General features: G+C 35.6%; 1 protein-coding gene across 3 annotated transcripts in view; it reads right to left on the bottom strand.

Moving 5' to 3' along the window:
- LOC150100074 (transcriptional repressor NF-X1-like) overlaps positions 1 to 17,083 on the bottom strand; it is a 222,136-nt gene that overhangs the window by 136,653 nt on the left and 68,400 nt on the right. For all 3 annotated transcript variants that reach the window (XM_090403287.1, XM_090403285.1, XM_090403286.1), the window contains exon 5: positions 6,414 to 6,549. In XM_090403287.1, the coding sequence (XP_090259413.1) occupies positions 6,414 to 6,549 (136 nt within the window). The remainder of the gene's footprint in view (positions 1 to 6,413; positions 6,550 to 17,083) is intronic.

Consider the following 17,083-nt stretch of genomic DNA (forward strand, 5'->3'; position numbering starts at 1 on the left):
AACTCTTTTTATATAACAAAACCTGTGGTGAATTCATCACTAAAAAACACACATACTAACCATAATAATGACTGAAATAGTTACACATGAAATATTTACGAATTAAATAGTCATTACTGTGGTTAGTACGTGTGTGTTTTTTAGTGATTAATTAACTCTTGGATGTTATCATTGAAGGAGAGAAAGAAATGAAGGATGCACGAATTGGTTGCCAACATGCGAAATCACGTGCTTTATAGATAAAATTTCCCAACTGTTATACAAGCAAAACTACAATGATCATAAAAGAGAAGTTAATTTTCTGACGTGTAATAATAAACAACTCATCCCATAAGATGAACTGATTACCCTATTATCGGAATGGATTCTCCTTTTTGTGAAATGCGCAGAAGTGTCAAAGGGTCTCGAATCTGTGGGCATACTATAGCAGACGACATAAATTTTGGAGGTAAAAATTTGGAACATAGTATACATAGTGTACATGGAAGTAGTATAGTAAGCCATTAAAAATAACTTTATAAAATGTTTTAAATTGGTAACTAAATATTTCATTCTGGTGAGTGATTTTTAAAATAGTTAGGCATAAAAATGTATAGATATAAAATATTTAAAATCTGTAACATTTAATTTTAAGATGTATATAGGCGTACTAATCGAATAAAAATGACGCACTAATCGGGGCGCATTAATCGAGGGATTATTGTAACAGACTGATTTTGAGGAAAATTGTAGATAGAAAGTTAGTAATGATGTAAATTTTTCATGAAGTACTATAATATCCTGTACACCCCTTGAGGGTACATGGCAAGAAATTGATGGTAAATTTCATTAGCATTAAATTATTTAATAACAATAATAATATTTTCAAAATTGAAAAAAAAAAAAAAAAGTAAAATAAATATAAACAGCCAGAATTCAAGTACTGGTACTGACATATTTACTATATCTACAATAAGGAACAAAATCAAGCAAAAATGTTACAAATCAATACAAATTAAAAAGTGCTTATACAAGGGTTGTTCGAAAAGTTTGATAAATTTCCAATACACGACGATACAATTCGTTCATTCATACCAATGTCGGCACATATTATCTTTTTTCATGACCCCTGGCAAAATTTTAGTCACATGTGATGTATAGTTCTTGTTTGGCAAATATTTAAAATGACCGTGTTAGCATTTTTCATCAAAATGGAGAAAAACAAGTTTTATGCAGTGATAAAACATTTTTATTTGAAGAAGTGGATAGTAGCACAGATCAAAGCTGAGTTAGATGCAATTCATAGGGACTCTGTACCAGCATTAAAGACTGTTTATTTTTGGATAAACGAGTTTAAATGTAGTCGTAAGTCCATCGAAGATGAAGCGTGCTCCAGAAGCCCGACTGAGGTCACTAAGAAGGAAATGATTGACAAAATCCATGGTATCATTATGGAAGACCGCCGAGTGAAAGTGCATACGATTGCTGAGATTGTAGGCATCTCAACTGAACGGGTATATAATATCCTGCACAAAAAATTGCACATGAAAAACCGTGTGTGTGATGGGGGTGCTGCGATTGTTGACTGTTGATCAAAAATGCATGCAAAAAAGACATTTCAATGCAGTGTTTGGATGTTTAATTGCAATTTACAGGATTTTTTGCAATTAAACATTAGATTTGTGACTGTAGATGAAACTTGGACAATGCCTGGTGAAAGAGCACCGAAAAAAAACGAAGACTGTTTTGTCAGTTGGGAAGATGATGGCCACTGTTTTTTGGAATTCCCAAGGAATTATCATGATAGACTATTTGGAAAAGGGTAAGACAATAACAGGAATCTATTATGCATCATTGTTGGACCATTTAAAATAAGAACTGAAGAAAAAAATGGCCAAGATTGGTGCACAAAAAAAAAAAAAGAAAAGTGCTCTTTCATCAAGACAATGCACTGTCCCACAAATCAGCAATCACAATGGCAAAATTGCATGAATTGAGGTTTGAATTGGTTCAACATCCACCCGTGTGACTTCTTGTTCCCAAACTTAAAAATTTGGCTTGGTAGGAAAATAATTTTCTTCGAATGAGGATGTCATCAAGGCTGTCAATGACTATTTTGCACAATTTGGCAAATCCTACTTTTTAGATGGGATGAAAAAATTGGAAACTCGATGGACCTAAATGTGTAGACCTTGATGGAGATTATGTTGAGAAATAAAGGTGATTTTTTCCAACAAAATGTGCTTAACTTATATTTTTACCAAACAAACCTTAAATAGTTAAGATTAACTATTAAAGAGCAGATAAAATCAATAAGAGCGAAACGGATTTATTTTAAGGTATCTTTAGCTTTACTCTGTGAAAGAATCCAGCATGTGAGATCTGTACTTAGTAAAATAGACCTCCAATGCTTAGAACGTTTCGAAGACATCTCTAGCAACATACATAGCAACGTTTGGAATATTCTTGACTGCATGGTTCATAATAGTTTTAACAAAGTTTTTCTAGCCAGTAAAGAATCGCAAATTAATACATTCAACAGATTCTATGAAAGAATACATGACGCTAGACCGTCTCTCCCAGATGAAAACATTATTTTCAACCTTTCAGACTACACATTATCAAAACCAGAATCTGACATACTAAAGAAAGGTTTCAACTTTGCTATCGCTCCAGATCAGATTAGAAAAGAGTGAGAGAGTTAGAATGATTAGTCTTTTGCCACGGTATGACAGTGAAATGTTTAAAAGGAGGGCCATAATTGCGAATGACCTTATGCGTGGGTTATGTATGACGAGTGGTGTGGAATTTGTGGACATGTGGAGTGAGTTTGATGGGCGAAAGGATCTGTATAAGATGGATGGCTTGCATTTGAATGGTTACGGTGTAAGAAGACTTGAGAAAGTGTTGCTGAATGTAGTGGATGTGCCAATTCAGGGAAACTAGATTTGTAAAGGGGGGGGGAGTAGATATACAGTCCTTAGGGAGGCAGTTGAATGTAAGAATGAATATAATATGCCAGAGCAAATAAGGACAACAAATCAGAGTGGGATAATTAATATAAGGCGTCAAGGTAGGGTTGGGGATAATGGGGGTCTTAAATTCATGTAAACTAATACTAGGAGTATTAGGAACAAGAAGGAAGAGTTTTTGGCCATGGTTGGCACTTCCAGACCACAGGTTATTGGTATTAGTGAGACATGGCTGACTGTAGATGATATAGCCAGTGGGATTGAATGTGATGGGTATAGTGTGTTCAGGAATGACAGAGAGAATAAAATGGGGGGAGGAGTATTGTTGATGATAGCTGATGAGCTACAGCCAAGGAGAATAGAAGTTGAATTTCAGGATAGAGAAAAGAGCACATTTTAGGCCATTTGGTGTGAGATTGTGGCTAGCAGAACTAAATATACAATTGGGTGCTGCTATAGACCAGGTGATGGAAAAGATGGTGGTGACAGTATGCACAAGCAAATAGAAGAAATGAGTGGAAGGAGGGTGATTATTATGGGAGATTTCAACTATGGTCGCATTGATTGGAGTGAGGAGAGGACACATGGGAGGAAGGAATTGGATTTTATGCGGTTATTAAGGGATAACTATCTGCGACAGCATGTAATGGAAAATACTAGGGGTCAGAGAGTGCTTGACCTAGTAATTACATCTGAGGATTTGGAACAAATATGACCACATTGCCACCAATCGGTGAGAGTGATCATAGGGTCTTGACTTGGGAGGTGGCTAAAGGTGTAGAATTTTCAATTAAGACAGGGTACATGTGGAATTATCGGGCTGGAAAGTATGACAAGCTTAGGAGTTTGATTGGTTCAGTGCCATGGCATGTACAACTGCAAGGACTAGAAGTTGATAGTGCATGGGAGGTAGTTAAGAAGTGCTTGCATGAAGCAATGGCTGACTGTATACCTAGAGTCCAAATAATAAATCAAGTAGGGGTTAAATGGATGAATAACACCATTAAGTTTGAGCTGCAAAAAAAGAAACAACTATGGAGGGAATTTAAGGAGAAAGGTGACCGGCAGGCACATGAACGGTATAAAGCGCAGGCAAGAAGGGTGACGAGTGTGGTAAGAAAAGCAAAAAAGGATTACGAAAGAACATTGGCCATGCAGGCTAAAGAGAATCGTAAACAGTTTATTAGATATGTATCAAGTAAAAGGAAAAATGTACATGGCAGAATGATTTTAAAGAATGCCGATGGTAGGGAGGTAACTGAATCAGTTGAGATAGTTGAGTTACTGAGTGAGCACTTTGCAAGAATATATCATCCAGGTGGTGACATTGCAGAAAGAAATAAACCAGTAGATTATAAGGGAATTGTGGTGAATGAAGTGGAGGTGAGTAGTCTATTGCATAACCACAATGTCAATACATCTGTGCGATTGGATGGTATACCAGTTCGTGTAGTACAAGAAGCAGCTAAAGAATTGTCAGTACCCTTGACCATTTTGTTTAATTTGAGTCTCGGGTCTTGGTTAGTCGCGAGCGGGTGGAAAGAGGGGAAAATAGTCCACTGCATAAAGGTGGTTCCAAGACTGCTGTTGTAAATTACCGACCGATTAGCATATCAGGAATCATTGTCAAGGTCTTAGAGAAATTAGTCAAGAAAAGAATACAGGATTGGATAGATGAAAATGGGATATTGTATGGGGGACAACATGGTTTTGTGAAGGGTAGATCATGCCTCAGTAACTTGCTCACGTTTTATAACACAGTGACGGCTGAACTGGATAGGGGTAATGGGTTTACAGTGATACTACTGGACCTTGCCAAAGCCTTTGATAGGATACCACATGGAACCCTAATCAGTAAACTGGAGCAGATGGGGATAGATATAGGGTTGGTGAGATGGATAGGAGGGTGGTTGAAGGAGAGATACCAGAGAGTGGTTTATTCAGGAGTGGAATCAAAAAGACGTCTTGTGACTAGTGGAGTGCCGCAGGGCTCATCAGCCCCATCTGGCATATCCATGATTCAATGATTGAAACCACAGGGAACTAAACAGCTTTGAATGGTCTTCTTTATTCCTCACCAGTTATTGGCCATGAACAGTACTTAATTTTATTTCTTGATTTCTGTTGTAATTACATGTCCCAACTCATAAGCAAATTCTTAAAAAATTCCTTCATCATTTAGACATTTTTGCTCACATAGTACTGAAATGGTAAACTCTCCATTCTAATCTCTTTAAAGCATCAAGGCCTGGTCCTTTTTTCCCCAGTAATTAACAGCTTCCGTTTACCATGTCTTGACATATTTGAACATCATAACACTGTTACATAATCTATTGCTTTCAATGATCCAAAGAGTACAGCTTGTTTATAACACAGGGTACCATCCAATGTGGTGATGCAACTAACCCCCCCCCCTAAAAATTCTTGATGGTGTATTTTATTGTGAATAACAATTTGTATTCACAATAAAATAGCCCTGTTTCATCAACATTGCAGATGTCATCAACATTAATTTTTCAAACAAGTTTATGTAATTTTTGTAGCACTCCAAGTGGTAGAGGTTACTGGCTGGCCCAATTAAACAGTAGTGTGTCCCAAATAAACGAAGCAAATTCTTGTCATATTCTGATTTGATTTTGTTCTTCCAGACTTGTCCCAATAACACACCTTTCCCAATTAACCAAAATCTACTGTATAATAAAGTATAATATGCAGATCTTCTCTTCAGGATAATGGTTTTCCACTTATGAAGTAAGCCAGTCATGTACAATGCAATATCGAAACTTCGGTTTTTCCAAAGTAAAATAAAATTTTGTTTGCCATTAAAATAACAATTTGTATTCATTTTCTTTAGAATATGTAAAGAAATTCCTAAGCAAGAAACCTTCTTAGCAAAAAATCTATTAAGATCGCTTAAGGGAATGAATATTTTTATGATGATTATTTTCTATTCTTTCTCTTTCCTTTATGTCATTTTGTATGTATTCTGATATAAACTATTTTTTCATGTTTCTTCATTGAAGTTGTTTCTGCTTGCCCTCTGTTGTGTTTTATGTTGCTAACTGTGATCCAATTGGGTTTGGTTTAATCATGGATGTTGTGTGTTTGTATAATAAATTGTTTTGGTATGTACCTAGATAAATTTTAAATATTGCTTCTTGAAAATCATTAAAGTAAGGTGTCATGAGAGTTTCAATAGTTTGTTTTTCCAGACTTGTCCCAATAAAACAGCTGCCCAAATTAACTTGTGGACCAATTAATCAGAAACTAATGTATATATGAATTGTTGGTATAAAGAAAAGAAACTTTATTCAGATAGAGGAAATTTAAGAAAAACTGCATTAGAGTCATATTAATCTAAGAAAGACTATTTTGCTTGAAATAATGAATATGTTAATACATTATAAAATATTAATAAATATAAAAACAAAAAAGCACTTTAGAGAAATTTTTCTTTCTTACTCTGCTTAACAGTCACTCTGCATGGTTCACATGGTCCTGAGTGACACCACAACTTACACTGATGAATACCACAATCAAGCAGTTTATCACACACCTGTTCACAAGTAACTACAGAAACTTGACTGCACCGAACTTGCTGAAAAAAAAAAAAAAATGTAATAATGATGCTACTATAAGTTTTCAAAACCTAATTATATTTAACAATGCAAGAGCTTTCACTTAACATGATCGTGTAAGGTTTGAAATTAAACTGTTTATTGTTAATAAAATCATTTTCAGAAAAATGAAATAGGACCATTTGATGATGTGGCTATGGAGAGAGAATGTGAGGGGGTATAATATTTTCAGAAAAACAAGATGGGGTGAAAATGCTGATGATAACAGATGAAGTGTAGCCATAAAAAAGTAGGAGATCAGGAATATAGGCACACATGAATGGCAGTTTATTTGAAGTAATCACATGAGATAGAGGCCATTAGGATAAAATAATACAGCTGGCTGTAGCAAGAAGAATAGGGGAATGCACAGATGATATGGATGACATCATCAGCAAATTAGTACAATGAATGCATGTCAAGTAATTATTATTGGCGATTTCAACTATGAGAGCATAAAGCAGGAGGAGGAAAGATTACGTGGCAGGAAAAGAAATAGAATTTATTCCCTACTAAGAGATAACTACTTGAAATAGCATATAGTGGAGGTGACTCTAGGTTTGAGAGTGATGAATATATTCATAAGATCAGAAGCCTATTCATAACAAAGGTAGCCAGATTGTCTGAAATTGGGGAGTGAAAAAGTGGTCTTGATTTAGGAGGTTGCAAAACATGGAATTTTCAATTAAGGAGAGGTATATGTGGAACTACAAGGCAAGTGATTATGACAAGCTTAGGAGAGAGACTGAAGCGGTGCCAAGGCATAAGAATCTGTGTGTGTGTGTGTGTGTGTGTGGGAGGGGGGATATTAGCAGTTCATGAAAGATAGTCAAGTGTTATTTGAAAGAAATAATATAGAACCATATTGAAGGTCAGGAGGATAAGCAGGAGCTACAAAAGTGTTGTGGAGAGTATATAAGCAAAAAGGTAATCAGCAGGCTCATGATTAGTGGAAGGCTCAGGCAAGAAAGGTAACCAGAATGGTAAAGAAGGCAAAATCAGATTATAAAAAGAAACCAGCCAAGCAGGTCAAGGGAAATTCCAAAGATGTCCTTCACTATGTGGCAAGTAAAAGGAAGAATGACTATGGAAAGAACTTTAACAAGTGTTGATAGTAACAATGTGACAAAACAGTTGAGCTACTGGGCGACCACTTTGCGGACTATCATCCACAATCAATACATCTGTCACAGCAATATCCAAGTGAGGATATTGCTGTGACAGATGCAACAGAAAATGATGCATGACTAGAGGTTGATAAACTGATAGGCAAAAAAGAAGGGATATGATAGAAACATTTAAGTTACTAAAAGGATTTTATAGGATTGATGCAGAGGAAATATTTCAGCACTTGGCTAGAGGGATAGAACAAGAAGTCATCCTTGGAAATTGAGTAAGAATGTAGTTAGCAAGGGTGTAAGGACTAGAGCAAGCTCCGATCACTATTCTTGATATTTGCCGATAATGTGAACTTAGCTCCTAGGAACTGTATTTTTGTTCACATTATGAGAGAAGGTCACTACCCAGACCGGTTTCGACCTTTATTGAGGTCTCATCAGTGAGTAGCCAGACCTAGTTAATATCAAGTTTGTAGCGAACAGAACTTGTACCCCTTCTACGAGTATTGCCGTGAGGTGCTCTAATAAATTATTAGATATGTGAAGAGCCAAAGGCTTCAATTCGGCGACATATAACTTGTTTAAGTTAAGGGATATTACATCCCATATAGTTTCTTAGCCGAATAAGAAACTCGAAGAGTTTCATGCCGAATATAGTAGAAACTATATAAAGTTCGGCGATTCCAAGCGTAAGCAAATACCTGGATACTGCAGCACTGATCCCAAAGGGTAGTGCAAGCTGGGGCAACTCATAATGTGAACAAAAATACAGTTCCTAGGAGCTAAGTTCACATTATGGGCAAATATCAAGAATAGTGATTGGCGCTTGCTCCACTTCTACCACGAGTTGCCCCAGCTTGCACTACCCTTTGGGATCAGTGCTGCAGTATCCAGGTATTTGCTTACGCTTGGAATCGCCGAACTTTATATAGTTTCTACTATATTCGGCATGAAACTCTTTGAGTTTCGTATTCGGCTAAGAAACTATATGGGATGCAATATCCCTTAACTTAAACAAGTTATATGTCGCCGAATTGAAGCCTTTGGCTCTTCACATATCTAATATCATTAAGCTATTTTACTTGTTTGTTGTATTGTACATACATCAAATTATCACATCAAACACATTTAACTAATTCTTACAAAATATTATCTGAAATTACACATTTACAATAAAACATAAATACTAATACTTTAATTAACTCAAAAAAAAAACAGAAGGAATAAGTAATACTATTTATTTAAGGCCATATATTTTGGCCTGAATATACATACCATTATCAGTGGCAACAATAGTTAATTACAAGGTAGAATGCGAACAATGGATCGATTTGAAAAAGCAAGAGCCACTGATGTTACACATGAAACAGTGGCATCGTATAACTGAGAGAATATTGCAATATTAATATTCATTAGCCAAATTAAAAAAAAAATATGAGTGAGAGAGAGACTCTGGATTAAATCTATGAGAAAGGGATCACTGATTAATCGGACTGCCCTCTTCTGGATAGCATCAAGGATTCTTAAGGAATTTTAGGTGCACTGCCAAAAATGTGAGAGCAGTGTTTCATACAAGATCCATACCTGAATAGGCAGATTTAGGATTTATACAGTTGTAAGGTGAGAAGTAGGGTTAAATGAAACAGTATACCAAGTTTTTTTGTTTGTTTTTTTTGTCTATCCTGGGTTTGTGCCAAGAGAGACCGAAAGTATAACCTCAGCCCAAGAAAAGAAATCTGATCCTGTTTAGAGATCTGGTTATTATCAAAAGCAGGAGAAAGTGGAGCAAGACCTTTCTTGTGAGAAAGATAAGACAGGATTGTGTTTTGGTAGCATGAATGTTCACAAGGTTATCCTTGTCCCACTGAAGAACAACAGAGAGAACAAAATTTGACACTGATTACAGAGGACTTGAAACTTCTAATGAATATGCATTACAAGGTTTTTCAAATGAAAAGAGAAGTCCAGCATCCTCTAACCACCACAGCCATGGACAAAATTTGAGGTCAGTGAGAGGTCATTTAAGTACAAAGAGAAGAGGGTAAGTGAAAGTACAGAGGTACTCCAGCATCGTTATTAGATGACTTCTGCCATAATGAATGCCAGATCTCTCTCTCTCTCTCTCTAGATAGCACAAAACGAGCACTAACCATTTCTCCAAGCTCTTACAGAAACAGTACCAGAGCAAAAGGATAATTGTTTGCAATAATAGTTGGGATCTTTCCTACCTATAGGAAGGCAATAGAACTTATGCCATGAATTCAGAAACTGCTACTTCAAAAGTATTTTGTCATAAAGTAATAACAGATCCAAAGAAGATGCTGTGAGGAGTTTTATTTTCTCAAAGTATATATCATCAGGTGCTATGTATGGCACTAGAGAAAGAATGCTATTATCATTCACTCTTTAATGAATAGCTGGTTGTATGGCATTAGCACATTGAAATAGAAATTAAATCATTTCTATTTCTGTTTTTTGAACATCAAACATTCTATATAATGTGAAGCCATTATGTTCTAGGATTGACAAATAGTGTGATATATACGTCCCTTCATTTTTCGGATTTTATCCTTTATAACTTGTGCATCAGTTGCACGAGTAATAAATGATGTAAACTGGATCAAAAAACTTCAACTAATCAAGCATGCTTTGACAGTGGCACATTTAAAAGCTATGCATTTTGATGTTGTAGAGTATATATATGAAACATGCCGCTCCATGCTACATTTTTTAATTTTTTTATTTAGCACACTTGACTTTCTACCACAGTTTCAGACAGAACGTAAATTGAGATACAATTACATTTGTCACTGCTTCATTGCTAGATGTTTGGATGACTGCCTTAATTCTGCAAGCTTTATGCAAAATGATATTTCAGTCAGTATAGGCATTTTCCACCTTAGTATCCATGAAGGAGGGCACTACTCCTGGGAGGACACAATACACAATGGAAAGTACAAGGAAGACTGCTTCCATACATCATCATCATCCTTTTGGGGGATTTAGACCTAGTGGCCTGTTTCCATCTTTTTCTTCATCATTCCCAAATTCTACATTTTCCAAAAGGTACTAAAATATCTTTTTTGATACTCTCAAATTATCCAATGCTTTCAATATGTTTGATAAATTTCTTTCTGTATTCATATATTGTATCTAATAATAGTTCTAATGTCAGTTCTTAACACATTTCTCCATTTTCTATTTTTTATTTTTGCATGCTTTTGAACTTGGATAGGTTTGAAAATATTAATCTCTCTTATTTTCAAAAAGTCTAAAATTGGTATCAATGCAAGCTACTTTTGCATATAATATAAGCATCCAAGGTATTTGAAGTAGTAAATTTGTTCTAAAATTTTATTTTCAATCATGATTTTACTTCCGACTCTGTTGACATTTCCAATCAAATTTTTTAGCAATTGTGTTTACAGAAAATATTGATCTCTGCAGTTCATTTTCACTTCTTATGATTATCTGGTCAACTGCAAACAAGTTTCCAAATGACCTAATTTAAGTCCCATTATCTAGTTTAAATGATGATTTAATATTTCTCTTTCATTTCTTTACTATTTCATCTATATAGATCAAGGGTTGGTAACGTGTGGTTCATAAGCTGCATACAGCTCTCTAAACACATAATTGTCTTTAACTTTTAGCCTACATTTACAACAAGTGCATCTCAGTTTAGTTTGCCTGTGCATTGCAAACAGTGTCCACATACTGCAAGGTGTCAAAGGGTTAATTGTTGCAAAAGTAGCAAGTATAAAATAGTTAAAATAGGAACAAAATAATATCCGTGTTCAATGTGTGAAGTGGCTTACCAGACATGTATATAAATTTGAAAATAGTTGCATTTCGACTTCTTTCAAGTTTCTGGTTTGAAGTATTTCTGCAAGCAAGTATTTTCGAACATGAATGATATTAAAAATAAATCAAAAAACCGTCGAAACAATGCAAGTCTCTTAGCATGTTTAAAGATGAAAATTATGGCATACTCGCTAAAGAAGTTCAGTAACAAAAGTCACATTAATTCATACCTAATTGGATGTTTGTTACATTAGTTCAGTATTAATAAATATTTCAAAATATTTCTTTTTTTAATAAAATACCTTCCCATTATTCAATTTCTTAAAAAAAAACTCTCCCACCTTTCGCATTGAGGTACAGCTTTCAGTTTCTCTCTTTTTTCTTTAAATTAGGTCATAAATGGCTCTTTACTGAAAAAAAAAAAAAAAAAAAACTTGCTGACTCCTAACATAGATATAAAATAAGAGGTGACATTAGAAATCCTTGGACTCTTCTGTTTACTGATTTCCATTCTGTAATTTTTCATTGATTATTATAGTAATTTGATTGTTTTGATATATGTCAGTTACTGCTGAGAGAAGCTGGATTGGAATGTTTAACTTCTTGAGTGGGGTTTGTTCCTTGACTTTGTGAAAGGCTTTTTAGGTTGAATTCACAACTTTTTCATTAGGATTTTTAATGTAAAAGATTAATCGATACACGATTGTCCTTTTCAGAACCATTTCATTTTTCACAAAGTTTATCTTCTACATACGATTTGAGTTTTGAAGTTAACAATTGCATGTACAGTAAACCCTCGATTTAATGGACTTCGCATTTAACAGACAAAATTTCCAGTCTGTATGTCATGTGAAAATTAACACCCTGTTAATTTTAAAATGCTTTTAATCAAGATTTGCTTATAATTAAATTAACAGGTTATTTTTTGTTATTAATTTCCTGTTATTTTTTTAACAAATTTTGGCAAATATGCCATCATATGTTGGAAAAACACTGTAGTAATTTAGCCAACATAAATGAGTCACCGCTCATAAAACATGTTCGCCGAATGATTAGGACATGATCACACCAATCGCACTGTAATTGGTTCTTTTGTTGTGTGGTGTGACTTTCTGCAGCAGTTTTATTACACGCTTTCGTAATTTTAGGGAGTTAATTATTGGAGTATTTCATCTTGGAGGAGTCAATTTGAATACTAGAGGGATAGGGCAGGTTCGAGGTTTAGAGGTACAGGAGGAGAACGTATTCCAAATACTGAATACTCTGGACGTTAGCAAAGCTGTGGGACTGGATGGTATTTCACCACAAGTTTTGAGAGAATGTGCCAAGAAACTGACAGTGCCTTTGACCTGGCTTTTCAATGAAAGTCTGACTGAAGGAAAGGTGCCCATGGAATGGAAGGAAGGTAAGATAGTGCCATTGCATAAGGGTGGTAGCAGACAACTGGAAGTGTCTAAGTATAGGCCAGTTTGTGTGTCATCAGTAGTTAGTAAGATCTTGGAGAAAGTAGTGAGGGACCGTATACAGCATTGGGCAGATGAGGATAATGTTATCTGTGAGAGTCAACATGGATTTGTGAATGGGCGCTCTTGTTTTAGCAATATGCTAGCCTTTTATGATAAAATTACAAGAGCATTAGATGAGGGAAAGGCATATACTGCCATTTTCCTAGACTGAGCAGAGGCATTTGACAGGGTGCCACATGATAAGCTGATATTCAAGTTGCAGCACATGGGTCTGGATGTCACATTGGTCAACTGGATTCAGGATTAGCTGTCTGATAGGTATCAGAGAGTTGTGTATGGTGGAGCAATATCAAAGAGGCAGAAAGTTACGAGTGGGGTTCCACAGGGCTCAGTACTGGGACCTATATTGTTTAACCTTTATATCAATGACATTGTCCATGGATTGCAAGGAGATATTCGGTTGTTTGCGGATGATGCGAAACTGGGAAGGGTTATTAGTAATAGTGCAGATGTGGAAGCTCTGCAGGAGGATTTGAATAAGCTAGATAGATGGGCAAATGAATGGGGGAGGTCAGTTTATTGCAGCAAAATGTAAGGTCTTGAGGTTTGGGACACATCGATGGGACGCTGCATACTCTATGGGAGGAGTTAAACTGGAGGAAGTAGGGGAGACAAGAGATCTGGGGGTTGATGATTGATAGAAACCTGAAATTTAGGGGACATATTGCAAAGGTGGTGAAGGTAACACAGAGGATTGCTGCAGTAATGAGAAGGACACTGACCTGCAGAGATAAAATGGTTATTATTCCGTTGTATAAGACTCTGATCAGACCATACTTAGACTACTGTTCTCAGATCTGGTCCCCCAGGATTTGAAGGGGATAAATTAACTGTGGAAAGGGTACAAAGGCAGATAACGAAGATAGTGTTGGGACTGTACAATGTTAGTTATGAGGATCGGCTGAGGGAGAGTGGACTGCAGAGTTTGGTGGATAGAAGGAGAGGTGATATGATTGAGACTTTTAAACTGTTGAGTTCTTTCGCTTGGTTGAACAACGGGAAGGAGTCATGACAAGGGGGCCATCCCTGGAAGTTAAGAAAGGAAACTGTGAGAAAGATGGTGAGGAGTGGTTTCTTTGCATGGAGGGTGGTTGAACTATGGAATGCATTGCCTGATAGAGTGGTGAGAGCGAGAACGGTCAATGCGTTTAAGGAGTGGTATGATAGACTTTGTGTTTCCTAGGAGGGAACCTCCCTCGATGAGTCTTGATAGACTTGTTTCTTAGAAAGGACCTCCCACGATGAGTCTTTTGACTCCATGGAGGCCTGAATAATAATAATAATTATAAAAAACAGCAGAATTCAAAAGTTAAAAAAAACCTGATAGTTTTTTCAAAGCAGGATTACCTAAACCAAGCCCCTCAACATCAAACATTAACTTCACATTAACTTATCTAAAAGTGTGAAAATTGTGTGTAAAACAATTTTTTTATTATTACAGTGCTAATATTGATAAAATTGCAGTATAATGTTACAGATATTTTTATTTTAAAAAATTTGTGATTTAACGGATATCCCTTAGCCCGTTAAATTGAAGGTTTACTGTATAACTTATAACCGATATTTAGGAAACTTACTCCTCTATAGTTTTCACAGTTACACCTATCATTGCACTTCCATATTGTTTTAATTCTCATTGCACTTCCATATCACTACACAGTTACACTTCCATGTATGTTCTTTAACTGTCATTATTATTATAACCTAATTATCATTATTATTATAACCTCCATGGAGTCAGCAGACTTATCATGGGAGGTACATTAAACTGACAATGTATTTATCATACAGCATCTTAAAATTCTTCACACTCCCTGCATAACAACATTATTCTGGTAAAGTGTTCCATTTTCAATGTAAAAAATCTTCTCTTCATAATCCTCTCAGGATTAATCCAATAAAATTCCTTCACTAACTTAAATGTCTCTATCATACTTTTACATACTGTTTCACTACCTTATATTTTTCTCTTAGAGCATATACAGAGTTACTAGCTAGAAACTCTCAATATGCTTTCTTCTTTTCCATGCCTCTAACTTCCTGAGTCTGGCAAGGAGTTCTGACTTTTCTGTCCTTGGACAACTTTCATGTATTAAAGTTGTCCAATCAGCCTACAATGCTTTAATACATGCCTTTCTGGCTAAATCAATCAATGTTTTTTTCAAAGTCCCTCAATGAGTATCCAAGTTTTGTTTGTTTTCAAACTCTTCCATTTTTCTTTAATATTTGAGTCTACAATTCAACTCTGAACGTGTTCTGATTTTTTAAAAACTTTCTTACATATTTTTCATTTCAATATGATATTAATTTTTTATCCTGATCAAAATTAAATGGTGATCACTTCCTATTTCAAATTCCCTATATACTCTGTGTTCCCAATCCAGTGTGAAGGTATCACTATTAACAATAACATGTTCAATGAGACTCACGTTTTCTGTCTTCTTTCCGTGTGAATTTGTTCAAATCTTTATTTATTTTGGAAACATGGATGTTATAATGACTAGTCTGTGCACTGAACAGAAATCCAACAGATAACCATTACTATTAGCTTTGCTCTTAGAAAAGATTTCTACATGTCTAATATTCCCTACTCTACTGTTCATAACTCCAGCAAGGACTAACACCCTCCTGCATCAGCTCTTTTCTAATGACTCAAAAAATTCTTCCACTTCTTCCTTAGTAGAAGCTTTTCAGGGGCCATATTATATATCCACATTTTGATGTCTGCCCACAATTCAAGATGAATACCTTTGTTTCAATAACAACAATAATGTTGATGTGGTACTTCTCTAATTCTTGTGAGAGCTTCACATCTCTTCTGTTGATTCTTCTTCCACTGATGGTGCCTATCTTCAATTCTAATGATGTCAGGTTCTGAGTTTGTTCCAGTAGATGATTTTTCATTATTCACCCTAGTTTTCTGACAATAACAGTAATACTTTGTTTAACTGAGTGATGCCCAAGTCAGCTTAACATTTCAGCTTGTATCATCATTCCTTTTTGATTTAGTACAAAAAACAAAGGGATATAGTTTGTTGCCTTAGTCAATATGTTGGGACCTCTGATTGTAGGCATTAGCGAGACCTGGCTATCAGAATCAGACATACCAACTGGCATCGAGTGTAAAAGGTACACTATTTTTAGGAAGGATACAGAGGATAGGAGAGGAGGGGGCATGCTGCTAATGATATCGGATGACTTGAATCCAGTTAGAGTTGAGACCTATGATTGTAGTACTACTACTAACATATTTCATGTGGCAGTGAGTTTGAATCCATCTAGTGTGAGGTGGAATCTAACAAGGTCAATTACATAGTGGAGTGTTGTTACAGACCTGGTGGATCAGTTGCTAGTGATAAAGAAAGTGCATCACCAAATAGACAAGATGAGCATCAAAAGAGTAATCATAATGGGAAACTTTAATTATCCAAATATTGATTGAGTAGCAGTAGAATCTCATGAAAATGTACTTACTGAGCTGTTGCTGGACAACTTCCTCGAGCAGTACGTGACAGAAGGAACTCGAGGTCAAAGAGTGTTAGATTTGATTATAGTGTCAGAGAGTGTTTCAGTTAAAGATGTAACTATTCCGCCTCTGGTTGGTGACAGTGATCACGCAGTAATCACTTGGGAAGTGGCTAAGAATATGAATGTTCAATTCAGAAAAGGTTACATGCTGAACTAGCAGGAAATTATGACCAACTGAGGAGTATACTAAGTTCAGTGGAATGGGATTGGTTGATGGATGAGAAGAATATCAACAATGCATGGGAAGCATTTAAACAATAATTAAATGATGCAATATCAGAATGTGTCCTGAGAGTTCAAAGAATAAATAAGGTAGGAGTCAAATGGATTTGTAATCAAACGAATGATGTGAAAGGAAAAACATATGCATAAGGATGATGTCTGCCAGCAGGCTAGAATAGTCACAACTGTTGTATGGAAAGCAAAAGTCTGAGTATGAAAAGAAACTAGCACTGCATGCTAAAGACAACCCACAAGAATTCTATCAATATGCTGCAAATAAAAAAAGAATGAAAATGAAAGAATAACTCTTCTAAATT

This window comes from Typopeltis vanoorti, chromosome 13, assembly GCF_054136105.1.
Source record: "Typopeltis vanoorti isolate ZY-2024b chromosome 13, IOZ_Tvanoo_1.0, whole genome shotgun sequence".
Lineage (NCBI taxonomy): Eukaryota > Metazoa > Arthropoda > Arachnida > Uropygi > Thelyphonidae > Typopeltis > Typopeltis vanoorti.